At 47.3% G+C, this 20,907-nt stretch overlaps 1 protein-coding gene across 1 annotated transcript in view; it reads right to left on the bottom strand.

Annotated features, from left to right (window-relative positions):
• Positions 1-20,907, bottom strand: part of VPS16 (VPS16 core subunit of CORVET and HOPS complexes) — a 926,204-nt gene that overhangs the window by 85,567 nt on the left and 819,730 nt on the right. Inside the window, 2 exon segments of the mRNA XM_030208841.1 lie at positions 15,886-15,976; positions 15,979-15,988. Coding sequence (XP_030064701.1) covers positions 15,886-15,976; positions 15,979-15,988 — 101 coding nt within the window.

Below are 20,907 nucleotides of genomic sequence, written 5' to 3'. Positions count from 1 at the left end.
CACCAAATAGGTGGGTTTCAGCATCCTCTTGAACAGTTGGTGATCATTTTGCAGTTTTAAGTACTTCGGCAAAACATTCCAATTCTTGGCACAGGAGTATTGGAAAGACGAAGTGAAGATCTTCTTGTATTTGACGCCTCTGCAATTTGGGAAGTGCAGGTTGAGATACGACCTCGAGGTGGCAACTGAGTTCCTGGGGGTAGGTCGATAAGGCGAAGCATATAGTCCGGAGCCTGACCATAAATGATTTTATGAGTTAGGGAGCAAATTTTGAAAAAGATACGTTCCCTCACGGGCAACCAGTGGAGAAGGAAACGCAGAGGTTGAGCATGCTCAAAACGTGATTTCCCAGGATTAGTCTCGCCACTGGTTTTGAGCAGTCTGGAATTTTTTCAAAAAGATATCCAAGGCAACCTGCGTAAGATCCCGCTGCAGTAGTCCAGATGAGATAGCACCAACCAATGAACAAGGGTGCGAAACAGTTCTCTAGTTAGGCAATATCTACCTGCCGAAGCCTCCACATTGCATTGAACATTCCTTAGTGACAGCTCAAACTTGATCATCCAGATGCAAATGCTTATCCAAGGTCACCCCAAGGAGCTTCAGACTATTAGCTAGAGGGATTACATAGTCATTTATCGTGATGGTATCTGTAGAAACTGAGTAGTAAGGGAAGTGGAGAATAAGACACTGAGTTTTATCCTTATTCAACTTGAACCGGAACACCCTTGCCCAATGTTCCATAGTAGATAAGCTTGCAGCAATCAGGTCTGAGATTTCAGCTACTGAGTCACGGAAAGGGATGGAAATGGTGACATTGTCGGCATAAATGTACGGATTTAGGGCAAGGTTGCAGAGGGCAGTAGCAAGTGGAATCAGCATGATGTTGAACAGTGTAGGGGATAGGGGTGAGCCCTGAGGCACCCCACAGGAGGCTATCCAGGGAGCAGAAATGGTAGATTTCACTTTGACCTGGTAGGATCTGGACGACAGGAAGCCCTTGATCCAGTTCAAAACAAAGCCGCTCACGCCAAATGTGTCAAGGAGGTGTAAAAGGAGCTCGTGATCCACCATATCAAAGGCACTGGACAGGTCAAACTGCAGTAAAAGAATTTTCTTCCCGACTGACATCTCACGTTTAAAAACAGACAGGAGAGTAACCAGTACTGTTTCGGTACTGTATTGGGCGCGGAACCCAGATTGCGAATGGTGAAGGATGTCATACTTCATCAGATATTCATTGAGTTGAGTGTTAACTATACTCTCCATGACCTTAACCAACATGTATTGAAGCTACAGGGTGGTAATTGGAAAGTACATGAGGTTTGACCTTAGTGTTTTTGCGTATGGGCGTGAGAAGTATGCGTCCATGGTCCGGTGGGAATAAGCCCTTTGAGAGTAGATATTGAGGTGGGTCGTCAAGTCGACTACAAAGCAGCATGGAGCACTTTTCAACAAGTGATTGGGACAAGCATCCAGCCCACAGTGTTTGCTAGAGAATTTACGCAGGGCTTTGGACACCGTATCAACCGGGACACCACTAAAGGTGGTCCAATGCAGTCGGCTGGGCAATGGTCAGCAGTTGGAACTAATGAGCTGAGGAAGTCATCCACGGCAGATAGACAACTTGCTGAAGTAAACCGTAGGGTTAAAATTTATCATTGAAGTGAGTTGCTAACTGGTCAGCTTGAGGATGGTCTCCACTGGAAGCTTCCTGCTTGCTAGTGTCTAGGAAGGATGCAAGGAGTTGGTTCAATTTTCTGGGGTCTTTTTCCCACAGACTCCAGTTTCTTAGAGAAGTATGTACGTTTAGCTTGCTTGATAACATACAAGTGACTGTTTTACCAGGCTTCGCGCGCCGCAACAGTTTTCTGTTTACGCCATGTTCTCTCTAGCCTCCTTGTCTTAGTTTTTAAGGTTTTTAGGTCAGTAGAGAACCAGGGAGTACAGCTGCGATTGTAAGAAGCTTTGAGCTGCATTGGCGCAATGTGGTCAAGTATCTCCCTGCATTTGTCATCCCAGATCTTGAGTAAGAGGGGAGAGTCAACATCTTCGGACCAGTTAGTGTTATATATACATTTCCAGAATTGTACCAGATCGATTGTTACTCTGGAGTAATACGTGGTGACTTACCAGGCTGGAGGGGTCTTGCGTTTGGCCAGTTCAGCGTGAATCATCCCATGGTCTACGAAACCAAAGCCCTCTCATCGGCACCAACCACGCAGTCACGCATTTATCTCCAAGATGCGAGCTTCTCTCATTCGACCTTTACCTTTGACAGGCAGGACTGGTGAGAACACCGCCTGCGCACCTAGATGCTTCACCCTCTTACCCAAAGCCATGAAGTCTCGTACGATATGTTCAGTAGGATACTTAGCTGTATCATGGGTGCCAACATGGATGAGTAGCATAGGAGCGTGGTCCGTAGGCTTGATGAGTCTAGGCAATCTTTCCACAATATCGCAAATCTTGGCACCCGGCAGACAGCACACCTCTCTGGACAACATATCTGGCCGGCAGATGGGCACTTCGGTACCCCTTAGAAATGAATCTCCAACCACCACTACCTTTCGCTTTCTTTGGGCCAATTGTCTGGCTGTGATGGCATTTTTGGTCATTGTTTCCTCCTGTTTTTTTTTTTTAGATGTTTCTAGCTCTTCTACCTCCAGGGCTGTGAACCGATTCTTTAGCTGAATAGAAGGTGGAGATGGAGGATTGATCTTGTGGGACTTGGTAACCTGCTTCCAGCTGTGCTCTGTCTGCCCAAGATCTTCTCTCCCTTTGCTGGAAGTCCTCAATGTTTTGACCTGTGTCTCTGGGTCAAATTTCTGGTTGTCCCCGATGTTCCTTTGCCTTACCACTTCTTCTCTTAGTTCTTGTACTTCTTTCACAAGGGACTCAATGTATGTACATTTATCGCATGAAACCAGAATCTTGTCTTGGTCCAAGGGTTTGGTCTTGACAGTGATAGAAGCTGTACTGAAAGCAGTAGCTTTAGGGGTTCTTTGTTTCTTTACCATAGTTACAAATGTAGAGGTTGTAGTACTTGTGATAATAAAATATGTACCCTGTTACACAACTACCTATTATTTCTCCTACTCCTGTTCTATGGGATATAGGAGGTAGGTAGTTAATGTGTAGATTTAGGGTAAGAACTGAGAACCTGTTAAGATTTACTGTGTGGGTGGAATTTAATGTATGTATCTGACTATTTGAAATTCAGTGCTTGAATTATACTGCCAATACGGTACTGCCAACAGTGAGAGAAGCTTGATGAACAAGTTTAAGGAAGAGAAGGTAGATTGGTATCCTGTGCGATATATAATGAGAACAGCAACCAATGGATATGTTAACAGAGGTCCTTTTTATCTAGAGCATGAAACATAGTAACATAGTAGATGACGGCAGAAAAAGACCTGCACGGTCTATCCAGTCCATCCAGAAGCCCTTGATGCTGAGTAGAAGGCTGAGTACTTACAATGTCAACACAATACATAATAGAACATTATAATTGACAGTGAAGGGTAAAGCAAAGATGTAACATATAGTTAGGTAAGAGAGTAAGAAGAGTTAGAAAGTAAGGTGAATGATTTAAAGAAAGTTGCACATGAGGTCAGAGAGATGGTTAAATATTATTTCAGCTAGGGTAGGAGTGGATAAACAAGTCCTGCTGCAGTATGTGCAGCCCGAGCCACTCCTTGTGTGTGTGAGTGAGACTAACAAGTTAGTTACTTCTTCCATTAAAGGCCTGGTTGAGGAGCCAAGCTTTCACCTGCTTCCTGAAGTAGAGATAGTCTTGTGTTAAGCGGAGCCTTTCAATCTGTGCATTCAAGAGTGGGGGGCTACTCTGGAAAAGGCTCGCTTGTGGGTATCATATCGTGTAATATGTTTTGGAGAGGGTGTCATTAGTGATAGCCCTTGGGAGGACCTTAGTGTCCTTGGCGGTATGTGGAGGATCATCCTATTCTTCAGGAACGGGGCCATTCCCTTTTAGGGCCTTGAAGATCAGACATAGAGTTTTAAATTTAGCAAAAATGGTTTAATGTGGTCACGTCGCTTGCAACCTTCTATGAGTCTTAATGCTGCATTCTGAATCAACTGGAGCTGGTGCAGGCCCTTTGTAGTGAGATCATTGTATAGTGCATTGCAGTAATCCAGTCTTGATGCTATCATGGCATGCACAACTGGGATAAGATTTACCTTCTCGATGTAAGGAGAGAGGCAGCGTAGCTGTTGCAAATAGTAGAAGCAGCTCTTGAAAGTTGCTTGGATTTGGGGGATCAGAGTAAGTGTTGAATCTAACTGTATTCCAAGGTTCCTGACTTGTGATTTGAGGGGGAGTTCGTACTTCCCAAAAGGGATTTTGATGTCAGGTTTGTAGCCACTTGTGTTAGGGACCCAGAGAAGCTCGGTCTTACTTGGGTTCAGGCAAAGTTTGTTGTGTTTAGCCCATTCTTGAATTGAAGTTAGACAGATAATTAGTTTATTCAAGGCTGTAGGTAAATCAGGGTCAATGGTATGAGTATCTGCACATCATCTGCACAGATGTAGAACTGAGTGTCCATTGACCAAATCAGCTCAGCTAGTGGCTTGAGGTATATATTGAACAGAATAGGTGACAGTACTACTACTATTTAGCATTTCTATAGCGCTACAAGGCATACGTAGCGCTGCACAAACATAGAAGAAAGACAGTCCCTGCTCAAAGAGCTTACAATCTAATAGACAAAAAATTAAGTAAGCAAATCAAATCAATTAATGTGTACAGGAAGGAGGAGAGGAGGGTAGGTGGAGGCGAGTGGTTACAAGTGGTTACGAGTCAAAAGCAATGTTAAAGAGGTGGGCTTTCAGTCTAGATTTAAAGGTGGCCAAGGATTGGGCAAGACATAGGGGCTCAGGAAGTTTATTCCAGGCTTAGGGTGCAGCGAGACAGAAGGCGTGAAGTCTGGAGTTGGTAGTAGTGGAGAAGGGAACAGATAAGAAGGATTTATCCATGGAGTGGAGTGCACAGGAAGGGGTGTAGGGAAGGACGAGTGTGGAGAGATACTGGGGAACAGCAGAGTGAGTACATTTATAGGTTAGTAGAAGAAGTTTGAACAGGTTGCGAAAACGGATATGGAGCCAGTGAAGCGACCCTGGTGGAAGACGAGACGGGCAGCAGAGTTTTGAACCGAATGGAGAGGGGCAAGGTGACTAAGTGGGAGGCCAGCAAGAAGCAGATTGCAGTAGTCTAAACGAGAGGTGACAAGGGTGTGGATGAGGGTTTTGGTAGAGTGCTCGGAAAGAAAGGGGCGGATTTTACGGATGTTGTAAAGAAAGAAACGACAGGTCTTGGTGATCTGCTGGATATGAGCAGAGAAGGAGAGAGAAGAGTCAAAGATGACTCCAAGGTTTCGAGCTGAGGAGACAGGGAGAATGAGAGAGCCATCAACAGAAATAGAAAACGGGGGGAGTGGGGAGGTGGGTTTGGGGGGAAAAATGAGAAGCTCGGTTTTGGTCATGTTTAATTTCAGGTGGCATTCAGACATCCAGACAGCAATGTCAGACAAGCACGCTGAAACTTTGGTTTGGATGCAAGGTGAGATATCAGGGGTAGAAAGGTAGATTTGGGAGTCATCAGCATCGAGATGGTAGGAAAAGCCATGGGATGAGATTAATGAACCAAGGGAAGAAGTGTAGATAGAATCGATCCTTGTGGTACCCCGCAGGTTAGTGTCCATGGTGGTGATGAGTCAGTGGCGTAGCCAGACAGCCAATTTTGGGTGGGCCTGAGCCCAAAGTGGGTGGGCACAAAATTTTCTCTCTGTCCCTGCCCCCTTCCTCCCCGCACTCTCCACATCTCCCCCGGCACCTCCCAATTCAAAATATACTTTAGCTCATAAAGATCCCCAAGCTCTGTCAGCTGAAAACTTCCTCCAAAGACAGCCAGAAATCCCTTTTACCAAGCTTGGCAGGCAGCAGTAGCAACAATGCTTTGAGACACCGATGCTGGCACCCCATGCATGCTTAGTTATCGGTGGCTCAAGGATGTTGCCGCCATCTGCCAAGCTTAGTAGAAGGGAGTTCTGGCTGCTTTTAGAGGAGGTCCTCAGATGATGTAGGTTAGGGATCCCCACCAGCTACAGCAAGGGTCAGGACTAGTGTTAGACATGCTAGGGCCCAGACTCTCACCAAATACAGAACAAGGGATCACAAATTAGAAATAAAAATATGTAGACAAAAATTGAACTCGTAACCTCAGCATGTTATAGTGGAGAAATAAAATCAGAAATGTATTTCTTTTTTTTCTACTGAACACAATAAAATGATATCCGCTATGCACATTTCTCAAGCTAACAAATTTCAGTTAATAAATTCAAAATAAAATGTATTTTCTACCTTTGTTGTCTGGTCATTTTATTTTTCCATTATGTTGGTTCAAGTTTCTATTTTCCACTTTCCTTTCTGTTAATTCTCCTTCAAGCAGCTGCTATTCATTTGTCTTTTCTCCACTCTCATTCCATTCCCTCACTACACTGACATATTGATGTTTGTTTCATTTTAGCTCTTTCCTATCTTTTTTTTTCTTTCCTGCTCTCTGTCCACTCAAATTTCATCTTCTAATGTCGGGTTCTCGAGGACCTTGGCATTCTGTCAGGCTTCTTCCCCGGGAACCCTGGGTACGTGAGTCCTTGGACCACGGCCGAGGAGCGGCAGTGGCAGGCAAGATCACCTCTGGAGCAGAGAAGAGACAAGGCTGGACTGGAACCCCGGACTGGAGTCCTGCACTGGAACACTTGGGACTGGAACACACCGGACCGGAACACACTGGAGTAGGCTTCACCTGCGCTTAGCTGCCTTTCCCAGAGGGTTGAGCCCTCAGGTTCGAGCAGCCGGTAGGGCTTACAGGAAAACCAGAACTGGAACCAGCAACAGGAACAACCGGAGTCAGGATCCAGCAGTGCTCCCAGGTACCTAGGCTAACGTGAGACAGGCAGGCAGGGAATGTCCGGGATCTGGCAAAAGTCCGAGACAGGTGGCTGGCAGAGAAGATCTGAGTACAGGCAATAGGCAGAGACAGGTGGCTGGCAGAGAATAACTGAGTATAGGCAATAGGCAGAGACAGGCGTGGTCAGGATCAAAGCAGGAGTCTCTGGGCAGGTGGCTAGCAGAGCAGTAGATAGGTACAAGCAAGGGTCAGAACCAATAGCAAGACTAGGGCTGGAGCTCCAGTAACAAGGAGAACTGGCAAAGGACAAGACTGGGGCTGAAGCTCCAGAAACCAAGGAAACCCCACTGGGGAAAACCAGAGGCTAAACTCAGGAGACCTAGAAGCTGTACACAAGCTAACAAGCAGAGCAGTGCCCAAGCTAACTAGGCAAACACTAGGAACTCACACAGAGCAAACACAGAAGAACTAGTAAAGCTGTACACAGACTACCAAGCAAGGCTGTGCCCAAGCTAACTAGTCAAACACTAGGCAATCACACAGAACTGGACAATGTAGCAGTGCACAGAGCACTCTAGCATACCAGGGACCTTATACGATGCAAAGGCAAAGGCTGCAGTCTCTAAGTGATTAATAACGCCCTTCAACACCAGAGACACAGCTGCAGCAATCTCTAAGTAACTACGGAGGCTGTTCAGGCACAAACCACAGAGCAGGCAGAAAAGCACAGTGAAACACAGAGAGGCTTCCCACCCCAGGTGTAGTGTAGTGAAGCAATTAGAGTCATGCTGGAAGTAGCCAGCACACAGAGAGAGAGAGAGAGAGCTAACCCAGGCAACACCCACAGGTGCAGTATAGTGAGGCAATTAGTGTCATGCTGCTGGATGCAGCCAGCACAGAGAGCCAGAGCTAGCTCAGAAAGGACAGACAGAAGAAACAGGAGCCAGCTAGGAAGCTGACCCCCAGGAACAAGGTAAGTCTGAGGGTGGTCATGGCCACAGATGTGACATCTAATCCTTTTCCTTTTCAGATACCTATCAGATTTCCATCTCCTTCTTTCACCCACTAGCTCTCCTATTCCCCATCTCATTCCTTCTCCAGCCTTCCATCTTCAATCTACTCCCCGTAATCACTATATCCTCTCGTTCATTTCCTTACCACCACCCTTGGTCTTCCACATGGTTCCACCATCCCAGTGTCTGCCTCCTTCCAACCCTTCTAGCCCAGCATCTGCTCCCTCTTTCTCCTCTCTCCACCCTCTATCCCCTCCTAGCATCTTCCTGTCCTTTCTCTCTGTCCTCTTGCCCCTTCCCCCAGGGGCCAGCATTTCTCCCCCTCTTCCCTCCCACCCCGCATTCCAGCATTTCTCCTCACTGTCTTCTACCCTGGATCCTACATCTCCCTCCTTCTTCCCCCTCCTCCACCCTCATGTTCAACATTGTTCCCTCTATTCCTCTTCTCTCTCACCCTTGCATCCAAGTCTAACATCTGTTTCCCCCTTGCAGCATCTCTCCCACCACCATGTAACATTTCTCCTTCATCCCTCTCTCCCTGTGCAGTACCTTTTCCTCCCCTCCCTCCCAGGTCCAACATTTCTCTTTCTTTTGTCATTCACCCTCCCTCCTTCCCTCCCCACCCTACCCTACATCCAGCAATTATCCCTCTCTCTCCCCCCCATATACCAATAATGATCCCCTTTCTTCTACTCTCCCATGCATGTCTCCCTCTCCTACACCCCTCTGCATCTCTCCCTCCCCTCCCTAACAATTCCTCACTCCTACACCCCCTGTGTAGCATCTCTTTTCTTTCTCTCCCCTCCACTCCCATGCCCAAGCAGCCCAACAATTTTATCTTCTTCCAACCCCCCCCCATATGCAGCATCACCAGCTTTCCCACTCGCTAGTCACCAAACAACTGAACGCCCAGCTCCTCTCTTGGCCCCTTCTGAGTCAGCTGGCAGCAGCGATTTTCTTCTAGCTTTGGTCCCTGCATTCTTTCCTTCGATTGTCACCGGCAGCGCTGCCATTCACACAGGCAGCTCTGCTCCCCTCTGCCGCATCTATCCGGCCCTCTACGTAACAGAAAGTGCATCAGAGAGGGCCGGATGGATGCGGCAGAGGGGGGGCGGAGCTGCCTGTGTGAATGGCAGCGCTGCCGGCGACGATCAAAGAAAATGCAGGGACCGAGGCAGCGCCGGCGAGGACAAGAATTCCGTTGCAGCTGGACGCCGGAGAAAAGGCAGCGAGCGAGCGCGTGGGCGGGCCTGGAGGGAAAGTGGGTGGACCTGGGCCCATCCAGGCCCACCCGTGGCTACGCCCCTGTGATGAGTTGCTGTCAAACATTATGGACTGTTGCCTGTCTGATAGATAGGATCGAACAGGCAAGTACTGTTCTATTGATACCTGTTTCTGTCAGTCGTGCTAGCAAGATATCATGACCACAGTGTCAAAAGCTGCTGAGAAATCTAGCAGTACTATTGAGGCGAATCTCTTGTTTCGGTTTCTGTGAAGACCATCTAGTAGGGATATGAGGACCGTTTCTGTTCCATAACCAGGTCTGAATCCAGATTGACATGGATCTAGCCAGTTTCTCTCTTCTAGCCAATCATTAAGTTGAACACAGACTGTTTGTTCTATGAGGTTCCCTAGAAACGGGATGTTGGATACTGGTCTGTAACTTTCAGTTTGTCCTGGTCAAGGTTGTTTTTCTTTAGCAGAGGGCGAACCACTGCCTTTCTTATAAATGTCAAAATAATAATACACATATTCTGAAGCATTCTGGAATCTACTGCAGGTTTGACTGAGGGGAGATCACCAGCTGCTGGCTCCTAGGTAAGCAGTACTGGGATTTCTAAATCCTATACCCACCTCCCCCCTTACGTCAACCCCCTCCCTCCCTCAGATGCACCCAGAATCCACACCATGACCCGCACTCCACAAGGTGAACAAACAAATACACACTCATGTCAGTGATTCCTGTTCCCTCCAAGTGACAGCAAACTTGGTTCATGACTCCCATTATCCATCCCCAAAATGACGTGGAGGAGGAATATAACAAGAGCCATAAGAACATACTGTGCAATTACTGCACAGTTTGGTGTGAATCCTGGGGGCTTTATTAAGAATTCTTAGATACTGCAGCATCATTGAGCACACCCTTGGCCAGCTAAAAAACGGATTCAGGTGTCTCAACCAGGAGGGAGCTCTCTACAGCCCTGAAAAGGCAGCCAAGGATATTCATGGTCTGCTGCAGAAGACTACTCTTGCCAGAGGACACACAGCCAGCAGCAGCCAGAACAAGAGGCGGATGACCCCCCCCCCCCCCATCCCAAGAGCTGACCAGGGACCCACACAGCTGGGGGTCCATGCCGGCCCTCCCCCCAGCAACCCCACCCCTTCCCCCTAGCACACACCACAACAGAATGGTAATTAGTTGACTCACAGCCCTACCTCATCCTCCCCCTCTCCCACCTGTACCTGTACGGCTTGGGATGGTCCAGGCCGTGCAGGACCAAACACAGTGTCAGAGTTCTCCCCCCTGTGGAGCTGCCACTTCCCTCACAGCTGCTAGTCGATGCAGCTGCTGCTGCTACCCCTTCAAAATCTGGCCACCTGGTTGTTCTGTAGCTGAGGTGCTGCTGAGCCAGCACCCAGCAAAGCAGTGTGTTTTGGACCTGAAGGACCTGACCTCAGGTTGACACACTGGCTGCTTGGATAGCGGTTTGCTTCTCTGTAGCTGAAGGCGCTTGCTGTGAAGCTGGGCTGGTGGTGTGGGCACTGATTTAACTTGCCGCTGATATGGAGGGTGGTGCTGCGGAGGATCAGACACCTGCTGGGTGGGCAGGGTGCCGGCAAGGCCTCTATGTAAGCATGTAGATTTCGCCAGATCCCAGAAGCTGTTGCCACATATTGTGCCTATAACCCCACTACATGTTACACAGCAACTGCAGGCAGTCCTCTTGAGCTTGGAGCCCCTGCAACTGAACTTCCACACCTTCATGCAGCAGCTGTAGTTTTCTGGCACTGGTAGTCAGCCAGTTGCACATTTTATGCTAGAGTTTGTTGGGTCAGCCATACAACCTGCCACCTGTGGCAGAAGGGACCCCTATGGGCCAGCTGTGGCTCCTCTCTACAGGGGCTTCTGGCATATCCAGGTAGGGATATGTGGGTTCAACCAGTATTGTCGTCCTCTTCCTCCCCTGCAGGTGGTTCCTAGCTGATGTCTTCCATATACCTCTGCTGCCACAGTGCCCTCCTGTGAATCATCTGTTGCTACTGACTCCCCCTCCTCCACCTGATAAGGCCTGTGCTGGCTGCTGGTTCCAGCTTCTGCCTCTAAGAGGCCTCACCTTGCACTAGCTAACCTGTCAGTCTGTTGCAGTCTTCCAGACCTATCCCTCCATGTGCACTTGTATACCACAAGTGATGAGGACTACCACTGTCATGCCACCACATGATGCATGCCTCTACATCCCATACTGCAGGAGGACAAAAGTGTATGGTGCACTGTGGACATCAAAAACAGCCAGGTGAGTAAGGAGAAAGGATAGTGGAGTGGTCTGCAGGGCACAATGAGAGGGTCACAGATGGCTTTGAAAGCAGGAATAGTCACTGGTTGGTTATGGGCCGATGGGGAAGGGTGGGAGGGAAGAAAGCCGCCAAAAAGTGACAGACACAGCAGGACTCGAACCAGTGACCTGAGTGCTCCAGACCTAGGCACAAACCATGCTGAACTGGGGGTGGTAGATACCCGGAATGCCCTCCCGCGGGAGGTGGTGGAAAAGAAAACAGTAATGGAATTCAAAAATACGTGGGATAAACACAAATGAATCTTGTATAGAAAGTATGGAACCAAACAAGCTTAGTGGTGATTAAATGGAAAAACCAGTAACTGGGAAGCAAAGCTAGTGCTGGGTGGACTTCTATGGTCTGTGTCCTGATTGTGGCTGGACAGATTTGGATGGGCTGGAGTGGGGCTTCAGTGACGACTTCTGAAGTTGGAGAACAAGGCCAGTGCCAGGCAGACTTCTATTATCTGTGCCCTGAAAATGGCAAGGACAAATCAAGATCAAGTATATGTAGTATCACACCATACATTATGCTATGAGTTTATCTTGTTGGGGAGACTAGATGGATCATACAGGTCTTTATTTATCATCATCTATTATAATGGAACGCCATGACAATATGTTTGCTCTCAAGGGGCAAACAATATGTGGTTAAACCAAGCTGAGAGAATGGATGGCAATATGCCACAGGCTTAATACCATCCACCACGCCAATCACGATGTGAAGAACATCAAAAGGAAATGGAGGCACCTGAAGAGGAAGGTGAAGTGCAAGCTGGAGCCAACCCACCAGATGTGGACACCGTGGACCTCACTCCTCTGGAGTGCATGGTGCACAGGCTCTTTCCCAAGGAGAACATCCGTGGCCTGGAAACCCAGGACACTTCCACACTGGCTGGGGAATCAGGTAATGTTGAGGGAATGAAGATGTGCTGCCTGCTCTATCTATGTCACCCTCTCTCCATCAAGCTTGGACAGTGTGGAGGATTGATAGGAAATCCATCTGTACTACAGGTTCTCAGAGAGGTGGGGGGAGGGGAGGGGAGAGGAGGGAAGAAGGCACATCAGACTGCAGGCAGAAAGAATGGTTATCAGGAGCCATATCCTGATATTATTCCTGAGTCGGCACCCCTGCAATTTCAATTCATGTCCTCTATTTCTACCACCTTCCCCGTCTCTGGAAAAGGTTCGTTTGTAGATTAATACCTTTCAAATATTTGAATGTCTGTATCATATCACCTGTCTCTCCTTTCCTCTAGGGTATACTAAACTAAAAAATACTTTTAAAGCTCAATAACCATATCAGTTCTATGCAGTGTACAAATATTAAGAAACCAGACATACCTGGGAAAATACAATCAAATTAATTATCATACATTTAAATGCTCAATATAGAAACTTCTCAAATAACCACATTATTAATACTTTTCTAAATCGTAAAAGACCTGGGAAGTTATGATCAAATTAATGGAATACTACTAGAAAATACATCATATATTTAAATACTCCAGCAACTTGTCAAACAACCATGATTTTAGTGCCATTCTGAAGAGGAAGCCTCACCGGGCAGAAGCGAGTGGGCATTGCTCCTGCTTGTATGCCCCCTAGACTACTAGGGAGCTTCAAGGTAGGCCTGGGGGGGGGGGGTCTGGGGGGGATCAGCCCTGGACTAGCAATTGCTTCTGGGGGAGGGAAGGACATTGGGAGCCAGAACCTCTCTGGTACTACCTGGAGGTTAACCAGGCACTGACCAATATTCAGGCTGATGTTCAGATACCTCCATGGCTAAAGGTAGGACTGACCTAACTTTAGCCATGGAGGTAACTTGTTAGTGGTGTGAATATCACTGCTAACCGGTTAAGTACTGGCTCTTCCCAGGCTCTGTCCACTAACTGAGCAGCGTAGGGACAGTTAGTGGTAATATTCAATAGCAGTGTTCAGTTACTTGTGGCTGAATATTGACACAAGCGATTTAACTGGGTAGGAGTTTCGCCTGCTGAGTTAATTGCTTTGAATATTGGGCAGTAAAACTTTATTTTTGGAAGAACAGGAAAATCCATGAAATAGTACCTCACACAATAGGTGGCAATGGTTACTTTTCTGAATGCACTTTGAAGATTTTCGGGATGATAATAGATAGTACGGTGTTTGGAACCACAGGTAAATTTATTGCTTAAAAGTCTTTTATGATCTTGACAAAATGAAAGTGGATTCAAAAATATGTTCAATTTATTCAGTTTAGATTAGTGGTACTGGCTGTATTGTTATCACAACTGGATTGCTGCAATATTTATTTAGGATGTTCTGAATATCTGCGTAAAAATTACATACAGTACAAAACACAGCATCCTATTACATTCAGTACATGAACATATAGAGTTTCCTGGTGTTTGTACAACTTTGTTGGTTACCAATAGAGATTAGGATAATATTTAAATTATGCATGTTAGTATATAAAAGTTTGCATGGTAAAGCCCCATTTTACATGTATAGACTATTACATATGCCCCATCACTGTGGGAATGGTTCTCTTTGCAATCAATTGCTTTTATATTTTCTGAACCCTAAAGGGCTTAGATTCAAGAAGATGTTTACGTGGAGGGGCATAATCGAACGGGGACGACCATCTTTAGGGCGCCCATCTCTGAGGACGCCCCTGCAAAGAGGTGGGGCATCCCGTATTATCGGAACAAGATGGGCGCCCATCTTTCGTTTTGATAATACGGTCAGGGACGCCCAAATCTAAATGTTGAGATCGTCGACCTTAGAGATGGGCGACCTCGGTTTTTCGCCGATAATGGAAACTGAGGATGCCCATCTCAAAAACGACCAAATCTAAGCCCTTTGGTCGTGGGAGGAGCCAGCATTCGTAGTGCACTGGTCCCCCTCACATGCACCCTAGGGGGCACTGCAGTGGACTTCAGAAATTGCTCCCAGGTGCATAGCTCTCTTACCTTGGGTGCTGAGCCCCCCAAAACCCACTCCCCACAACTGTACACCACTACCATAGCCCTTAGGGATGAAGGGGGCACCTACATGTGGGTACAGTGGGTTTCGGGTGGGTTTGGAGGGCTCACATTTACCAGCACAAGTGTAACAGGTGGGGGGGGGGGGGCCTGGGTCCGCCTGCCTGAAGTGCACTGCACCCACTAAAAACTGCTCCAGAGACCTGCATACTGCTGTGATGGAGCTGGGTATGACATTTGAGGCTGGCATAGAGTTTGGAAAAAAATGTTTTTTAATTTTGTTTTTTGGGTGGGAGGGGGTTGGTGACCACTGGGTAAGAGGAGGTGATCCCCGATTCCCTCCAGTGGTCATCTGGTCAGTTCGGGCACCTTTTCGAGGCTTGGTCGTGAAAAAAAATGGACCAAGTCGGCCAAATGCTCGTCAGGGACACCCTTCTTTTTTCCATTATCGGCTGAGGACGCCCATCTCTTAAGCACGCCCCGTCCCGCCTTCGGTACGCTGCCAACATGCCCCAGGGAACTTTGGTCGTCCCCATGATGGACTGCAGTTGAGGGTGCTCAAAATCGGCTTTCGATTATGCCGATTTGGGCGACCCTGAGAGAAGTACGCCCATCTCCCGATTTGTGTCGAAAGATGGGTGCCCTTCTCTTTCGAAAATGCCCGATAGTCTTTTCCATACCAGGCAGTTAAAATTTGCAGATCAGTACCACTGGAAATTAAATAGTTAACTATTTGTCTTTTATGAAAGCTGTGAAAACTTTCCTGTATCATATATATGCTAAGTTTTAATATGAATTTTTAATGACTGTAGTTCCTAGGATATGCCTAGCCCTTTTCTGATTGTGATATGTACCAATTCCATTACAGAATACTAGAGTAACCAGTTAACCGCACACCTAACATTTAAGCACCTATGATTACCCCAGACATAGAGCTGGTCTAAGTATGGGCACCTAAATGCAGCAGGGATGTGTGCAACTTACAGTATTCTGTAAATTGTGCATGTTGAGAGGGAGCCCTGTCCATGTCCTATATGCTCCCTTGCAAATACGCGCTATATAAGTTAAGCAGATATTTGCAGAATAGTGCTTATGTGTCCTGATGGCACTTTTGTGGTATGTACCAGTATTGTAAACATTTACACACACAAGGAGAATGTAAATGTGGGCACCTAGATTATAGGATTGCCCTTTAAGTGTCAGCACACAGCATTAACACAAGCTTAGTGCATCAACCCCACAAAAGCTCCTCAATCTTTTGTGTTCTATCAATGAAGGAACACTTAGTTCATGTTAGAAGCTGGATCAACCCAAAGTACAGTACAACAGAATTCTAAAATTTGTCCATCTGTTCTTTATGGAAATCAGAGCTTTATGAATATTTTGACCACCTTCAAATTATTTAAAAGTGAACAGTTTCATACCCCACCAGGATGTACGATCTGACCCTCTGTTCTGGAGTCACTCTTGCCACATATTTCTTTGCCTCGTAGCGGTTATCTTGTTTCATACACATTCAACAAAGGGCTATATGAAAGAAAATATAGAATAAAACAGAAATATGAAACAAGAAAGGAACAACAACCAACAAGACTGAAAGTGATGGCCAAAAATTAGGCCCTGGAAGTGCTAATTGTACATAAGTATTGCCATACTGGGACAGACTGAAGGTTCATCAAGCCCAGCATCCTGCTTTTAACAGTAGCCAGTCCAGGCTACAAGTACCTGGCAAGATCCCCAAACAGTACAATACATTTTATGAGGCTCATCCTAGAAATGAGCAGTGGATGTTCCCCAAGTCCATTTTAATAATGACTTATGGACTTTTCCTTTAGGAAGCTATCCTTTTTTATACCCTGCCTAAGCTGTTTTTACTACATTCTCTGGCAGCGAATTCCAGAGTTTAATTACACGTTCAATGAAGAAATATTTTCTCTGAATCATTTTAAATTTACTACTTGTACTTCATTGCGTGCCCCCCTAGTCCTAGCATTTTTGGAAAGAGTAAACATGCGATTAATGTCTACCTGTTCCACTCTACTAATTATTTTATAGACCTCTATCATATTTCCCCTTAGCCGTCTTTTCTCCATACTGTAGAAGAAGGCAGAAATGGAGAGATATGATAGCGGTATTTAAATACCTCCATTGCATATATGCAGAAGAGGCAGGCTCTTTCAATTGAAAGGACGTTCTGGAAAAAGGGGGTATAAGATAAAGGTGAATAGTGCAGAGGCGTAGCCAGACAACAGATTGTGGGTGGGCCTATGCAACAAGTGGGTGAGCACCAAGTGTTCTCCCGCCACCCACCCTACCAATCACCCACCACCAAAAAATACCTAAGCTGGCAGGAAAATGCTTCTTTCGCCTTGGCAGTCTACAAAGACATGCACTAAAAACTGAGCCTGCGCAGGTTCCGGTTAGCGTTTGAGAGTAGTGTTTTTGTTACCATTAGGTGGAAGTCTTCTACTGGCGGAGGCTTGGGATTCCCCACTAGCTACCGCTAAACTTGTGCTACTGTTTAGGTCTAAGCCCTAATAGGTGGGCCCTGGCCCAGGGCCGGTCTTAGCAAGTGCGGGGCCCTATGCAGACCAATTTGATGGGGCCCCCACCCTAGCCCTCCCCCCATCCTTGCTCCGCCCACCCTAGCTCCACCACCACCCTAGCTCCAGGGCCGGCCACCCCTCCCTCTGAGCTCCAAGGCCCCCCCTCCCTCCCTCCCGGTCATTTTTTAACACCCCCTCCAAAAGGTATGCCGAGAATACAAAACACTCAGGACCTATAGAGCAATTCTACCAAACCATAAGCAGTCATTTCTACGAATCACACGAAGAAAAGGAAAAACATCTTTAAAACACTACAGTGAGCACTAGAACATCAATTCACCTATTGTAAAATGAAACCAGACAGAATAGTACAGATCGTCAATCCTGCACAGTCAATGCCAACTGAAAGCCATGTCTTTTTTCACAAACACAGATACACCCTAATCCACTATAGAATAAGTAGTAATATTTAAACTTTCTATTTAGACAAAAATTAAACTGAAACCCCAAGATGCCAGACTCTGCATACAATGTAACACCACAGAAACAGAAAATGTCCCCTAGTACTGTGCAAAATATAAAGACAGCAGATGTAAATTTGAAAAAAAACCTAACAAATACCAATCAACACTTTACAAATTAACAAATAGAAATAAAACAAATATAGAAAAATAAAATAATACCATTTTATTGGACTAATAGATTTAGCTTTCTGAGGCCAAAACATCCTTCCTCAGGTCAATATAGTATAGTACTGTTACAGTATCCTAGCCTGACCTGAGGAAGGGGGTTTTTGTTCTCCGAAAGTTAGCCAAAATGTATTAAAATTAGTCCAATAAAAAGATTACCTTGTTTACACGTTCTGTTATAAACATTTATTAACACATCTACAATACTACTTTATCCTAAAGCAAAAAAATAAAAATATATATTTTATTTACAGTTTGTTGTCTCTGGTTTCTGCTTTCCTCATCTTCTTTTCACTGTCTTCCTTCCATCCAGCATCTGTCTTCGGTCTATCTCTGCCATCCAGTGTCTGCCCTCTCTGCTGTTCCCTCCATCCAATGTCTGCCCTCTCTCCCTGCACCTTCCATCCACATCTGCCCTCTATCTCTGCCCCTTCCATGATCCATCCACCATCTGCCCCCTGTCTGCCCTCTCTCTCTCCCCCATCCATTCATTGTTTGCCCTTTCTATCCCTTCCATCCACTGTCTGCCCTTTCTCTCTGCCCCTTCGATCCACCATTTGCCCTCCCTCTCCCATCCATCCAGGGTTTGCCCTCCCTCTCGCTCCCCCATCCAGGATCTGCCCCTCTCTCTGCCCCTTTTTTCAGCCCCCCAATTCCAGCCCCACTATCCCACCAGTCCCCCATTTCAGCCCCAGCCCTTTTCTCCCACCAGTCCCGAGCTTCAGCCCCCAGCCACTTCTCCCTGTCCCCTTTTCAGCCCCCAGTTTCAGCCCCTGCCCCTTTTCAGCCTTCAGTCCCAGTACTAGCCCCCTTATCCCACCTACCCTCCTTTTCAGCCCCCAGTTCCAGCCCCCTTCATCCACATGCCTTGTATTAGGGCCCCCCTTTTCAGAACCATTCTCCCACCTGACCCACGCATGCCCCATTTTCCCACCAGCCCCAGGCATGGCCCCCATTTTCCCATATTGCCCCTTCTCAGACCCCAGTGCCAGTCCCCTTCTCCCATCCGAGAAACCCCCTCCCTAGTCCCCTTCTCCCATCCAAGAACCCCAGTTCCCTCCCCACCCGTCCCCTTCAACCATCCAAGAACCCCCTCCCCATCCCCCATCCATGAACCCCCTCCCCACCTCAGTCCCCTTCTCCCCATCCAAGAACCTCAGTCCCCTCCCCACCCATCCACTTCAACTATCCAAGAACCCCCTCCCCACCCCCTTATCCCATCTGTGAACCCCCTCCCCACCTCAGTCTCCTTCCCATTTGAGAACCCCCCTCCCCACCCTCCCCCCACCTGAGAACCCCCACATCCTTCTCCCATCTGAGTCCTGCCCACCACCCTCACTGCCTTTAAAAAAAACCCTCACTACTTCCGGTGGAGGCATGGAGCAGTGAAGATGCAGAACGGAGCTGCTCCAGGGTGCCTTCATAAATCAGCGCTCGTAGAACCTCAAACCTGTCACAGAGTGCAAGGACAGAGAGAGAAAGTGTTCCACATCGATTTAAGAAGCGGGGGGAGACGGAGGACACTGCGGATGGCATCCAAGCAAGCCTGTAAAGAGTCAAAGAAAAGACCCGCGCCGCGGACCACAAAAAGGCAGACAGGGCCGCGCCACTGTCGCCGTCACCAACTCGCCGGAGCAGCAGAGATCTCAGAAGAGGTGAGGGCGGCAGTTGAGCAAGCGGTGGGGGTCAAACTACAATTGATTTTAGAAAAACTGGAAGGACTGACTGAGCAGCATTACCAAGTTGTTTAATGAGCTTCAGGCGGTTCAGCAGCGCGTAGGGCAGGCAGAGGAAAAAATCCACAAAGTGGCGGAAGAGCAGCCGCGTTTACAGGGGCGCCTCACGGTGGTGGAGGGTAAGCTTGATGACTTAGAAAATCGTTCCAGGAGGAACAACCTCTGCCTCGTGGGGCTGCCAAAACTACTGCCTGAGCGGTCTCTCTGCAATTTTCTTGAAAAATGGCTGCCGGAAGCGCTGGGAAATGAGGAGCTGGAGACCACATTGCGCATAGAACAAGCACATAGACTCAGCCAGAGGAGAGATGATATGGGAAGCCCGAGAGTAGTAATCTGCCGAATCCTAAATTATGCACACAAGACACTCATCTTGCAAGAGTTGCGTGCAGGTAAACACCTGGATTACAAAGGTAAAAAAATACTCTGTTTCCAGGATTACTCCACCGCAGTGTCCGCGACGCGGAAAAGTTTTGCGCCACTGTGTTCTAAACTCTTTGGGTTAAAATACCGATTTAGTCTCTTGTATCCAGCGAAACTTAAACTGCTCCGACAATGGGAAAGCGGTGTTTTTTGAAAAAGTAGAGGAGGCGACTACATATGTGGATACCATGCTGGCCAAGGAACATGGCGAATGAGAGCACGGAGAGGGCCTATGGTGAGTGGCAGTCTCCCATGGAGATCAGATGGCTGGTATAGACAAAGTTCACTAAGTTTGCTGTTATAAAAGTTAAAGTTGCAGTGGAGACAGTCTGAACAGAAAGCAAGATTCGGGTGCTTTGCTGGTATAGGGGCAGCTGAATAATCAGAGAGCGGAGAGGTTGCCTGAAGTGTGAGGGAGTCTCACACTGGAAACTTTATGGCTGCTGTGGAGGGAGTTTAAATAAATTTGAAGTTTTCCCAGTTACAAGCTGAAGCAAAGACATATAGAGCAAAGAATTCGGCTCTGGAGATCCCTAAACATGGGAGAAGCAGCATATTAATCAAATATCAGTGGTTATTGTTTGATCAGTCAGCGGTGACCGCTCTTGTCAGAAGCGGAGAATTTCAACCTTGGAGCATAGACAGTGAAGTTTCTAATTGGCGAGAGACATAGATATAATCCAGCTGACCCCTGACGAACTTGGACTCATATAGTGGACATAACACACAAATTAGAGTCCTGGTGACCATAATGTTGCAGAGGAAAGAGTGACGGGTAGCGGTCATCAATGATAAGATGGGCACCCTAGCCTTGGTAAAACAGGAAGTCGTGCCTAGAGGCATAGGGGGAAGGAAAAGGGGCATAAGAGGGGGAGGGGGAGGGTCAGGGCGGGGAGGGTTGGGCGGTTAGGGATGGGGGAGGGTGGCATGGGAGGCAGGGGGGGGAGGGGAGGGTTCTGTTTGCATGTTGTTCTACAGCAAGAAATGTGAGTATGAAGGTGTGGGGAGTCCAAGGGAGAGTGAGATATGGGGAGCGACTGGCTGAGAGGGTGGGG

This window comes from Microcaecilia unicolor, chromosome 7 (genome assembly GCF_901765095.1).
Source record: "Microcaecilia unicolor chromosome 7, aMicUni1.1, whole genome shotgun sequence".
NCBI lineage: Eukaryota > Metazoa > Chordata > Amphibia > Gymnophiona > Siphonopidae > Microcaecilia > Microcaecilia unicolor.
This window is presented reverse-complemented; position numbering and strand designations above follow the sequence as displayed.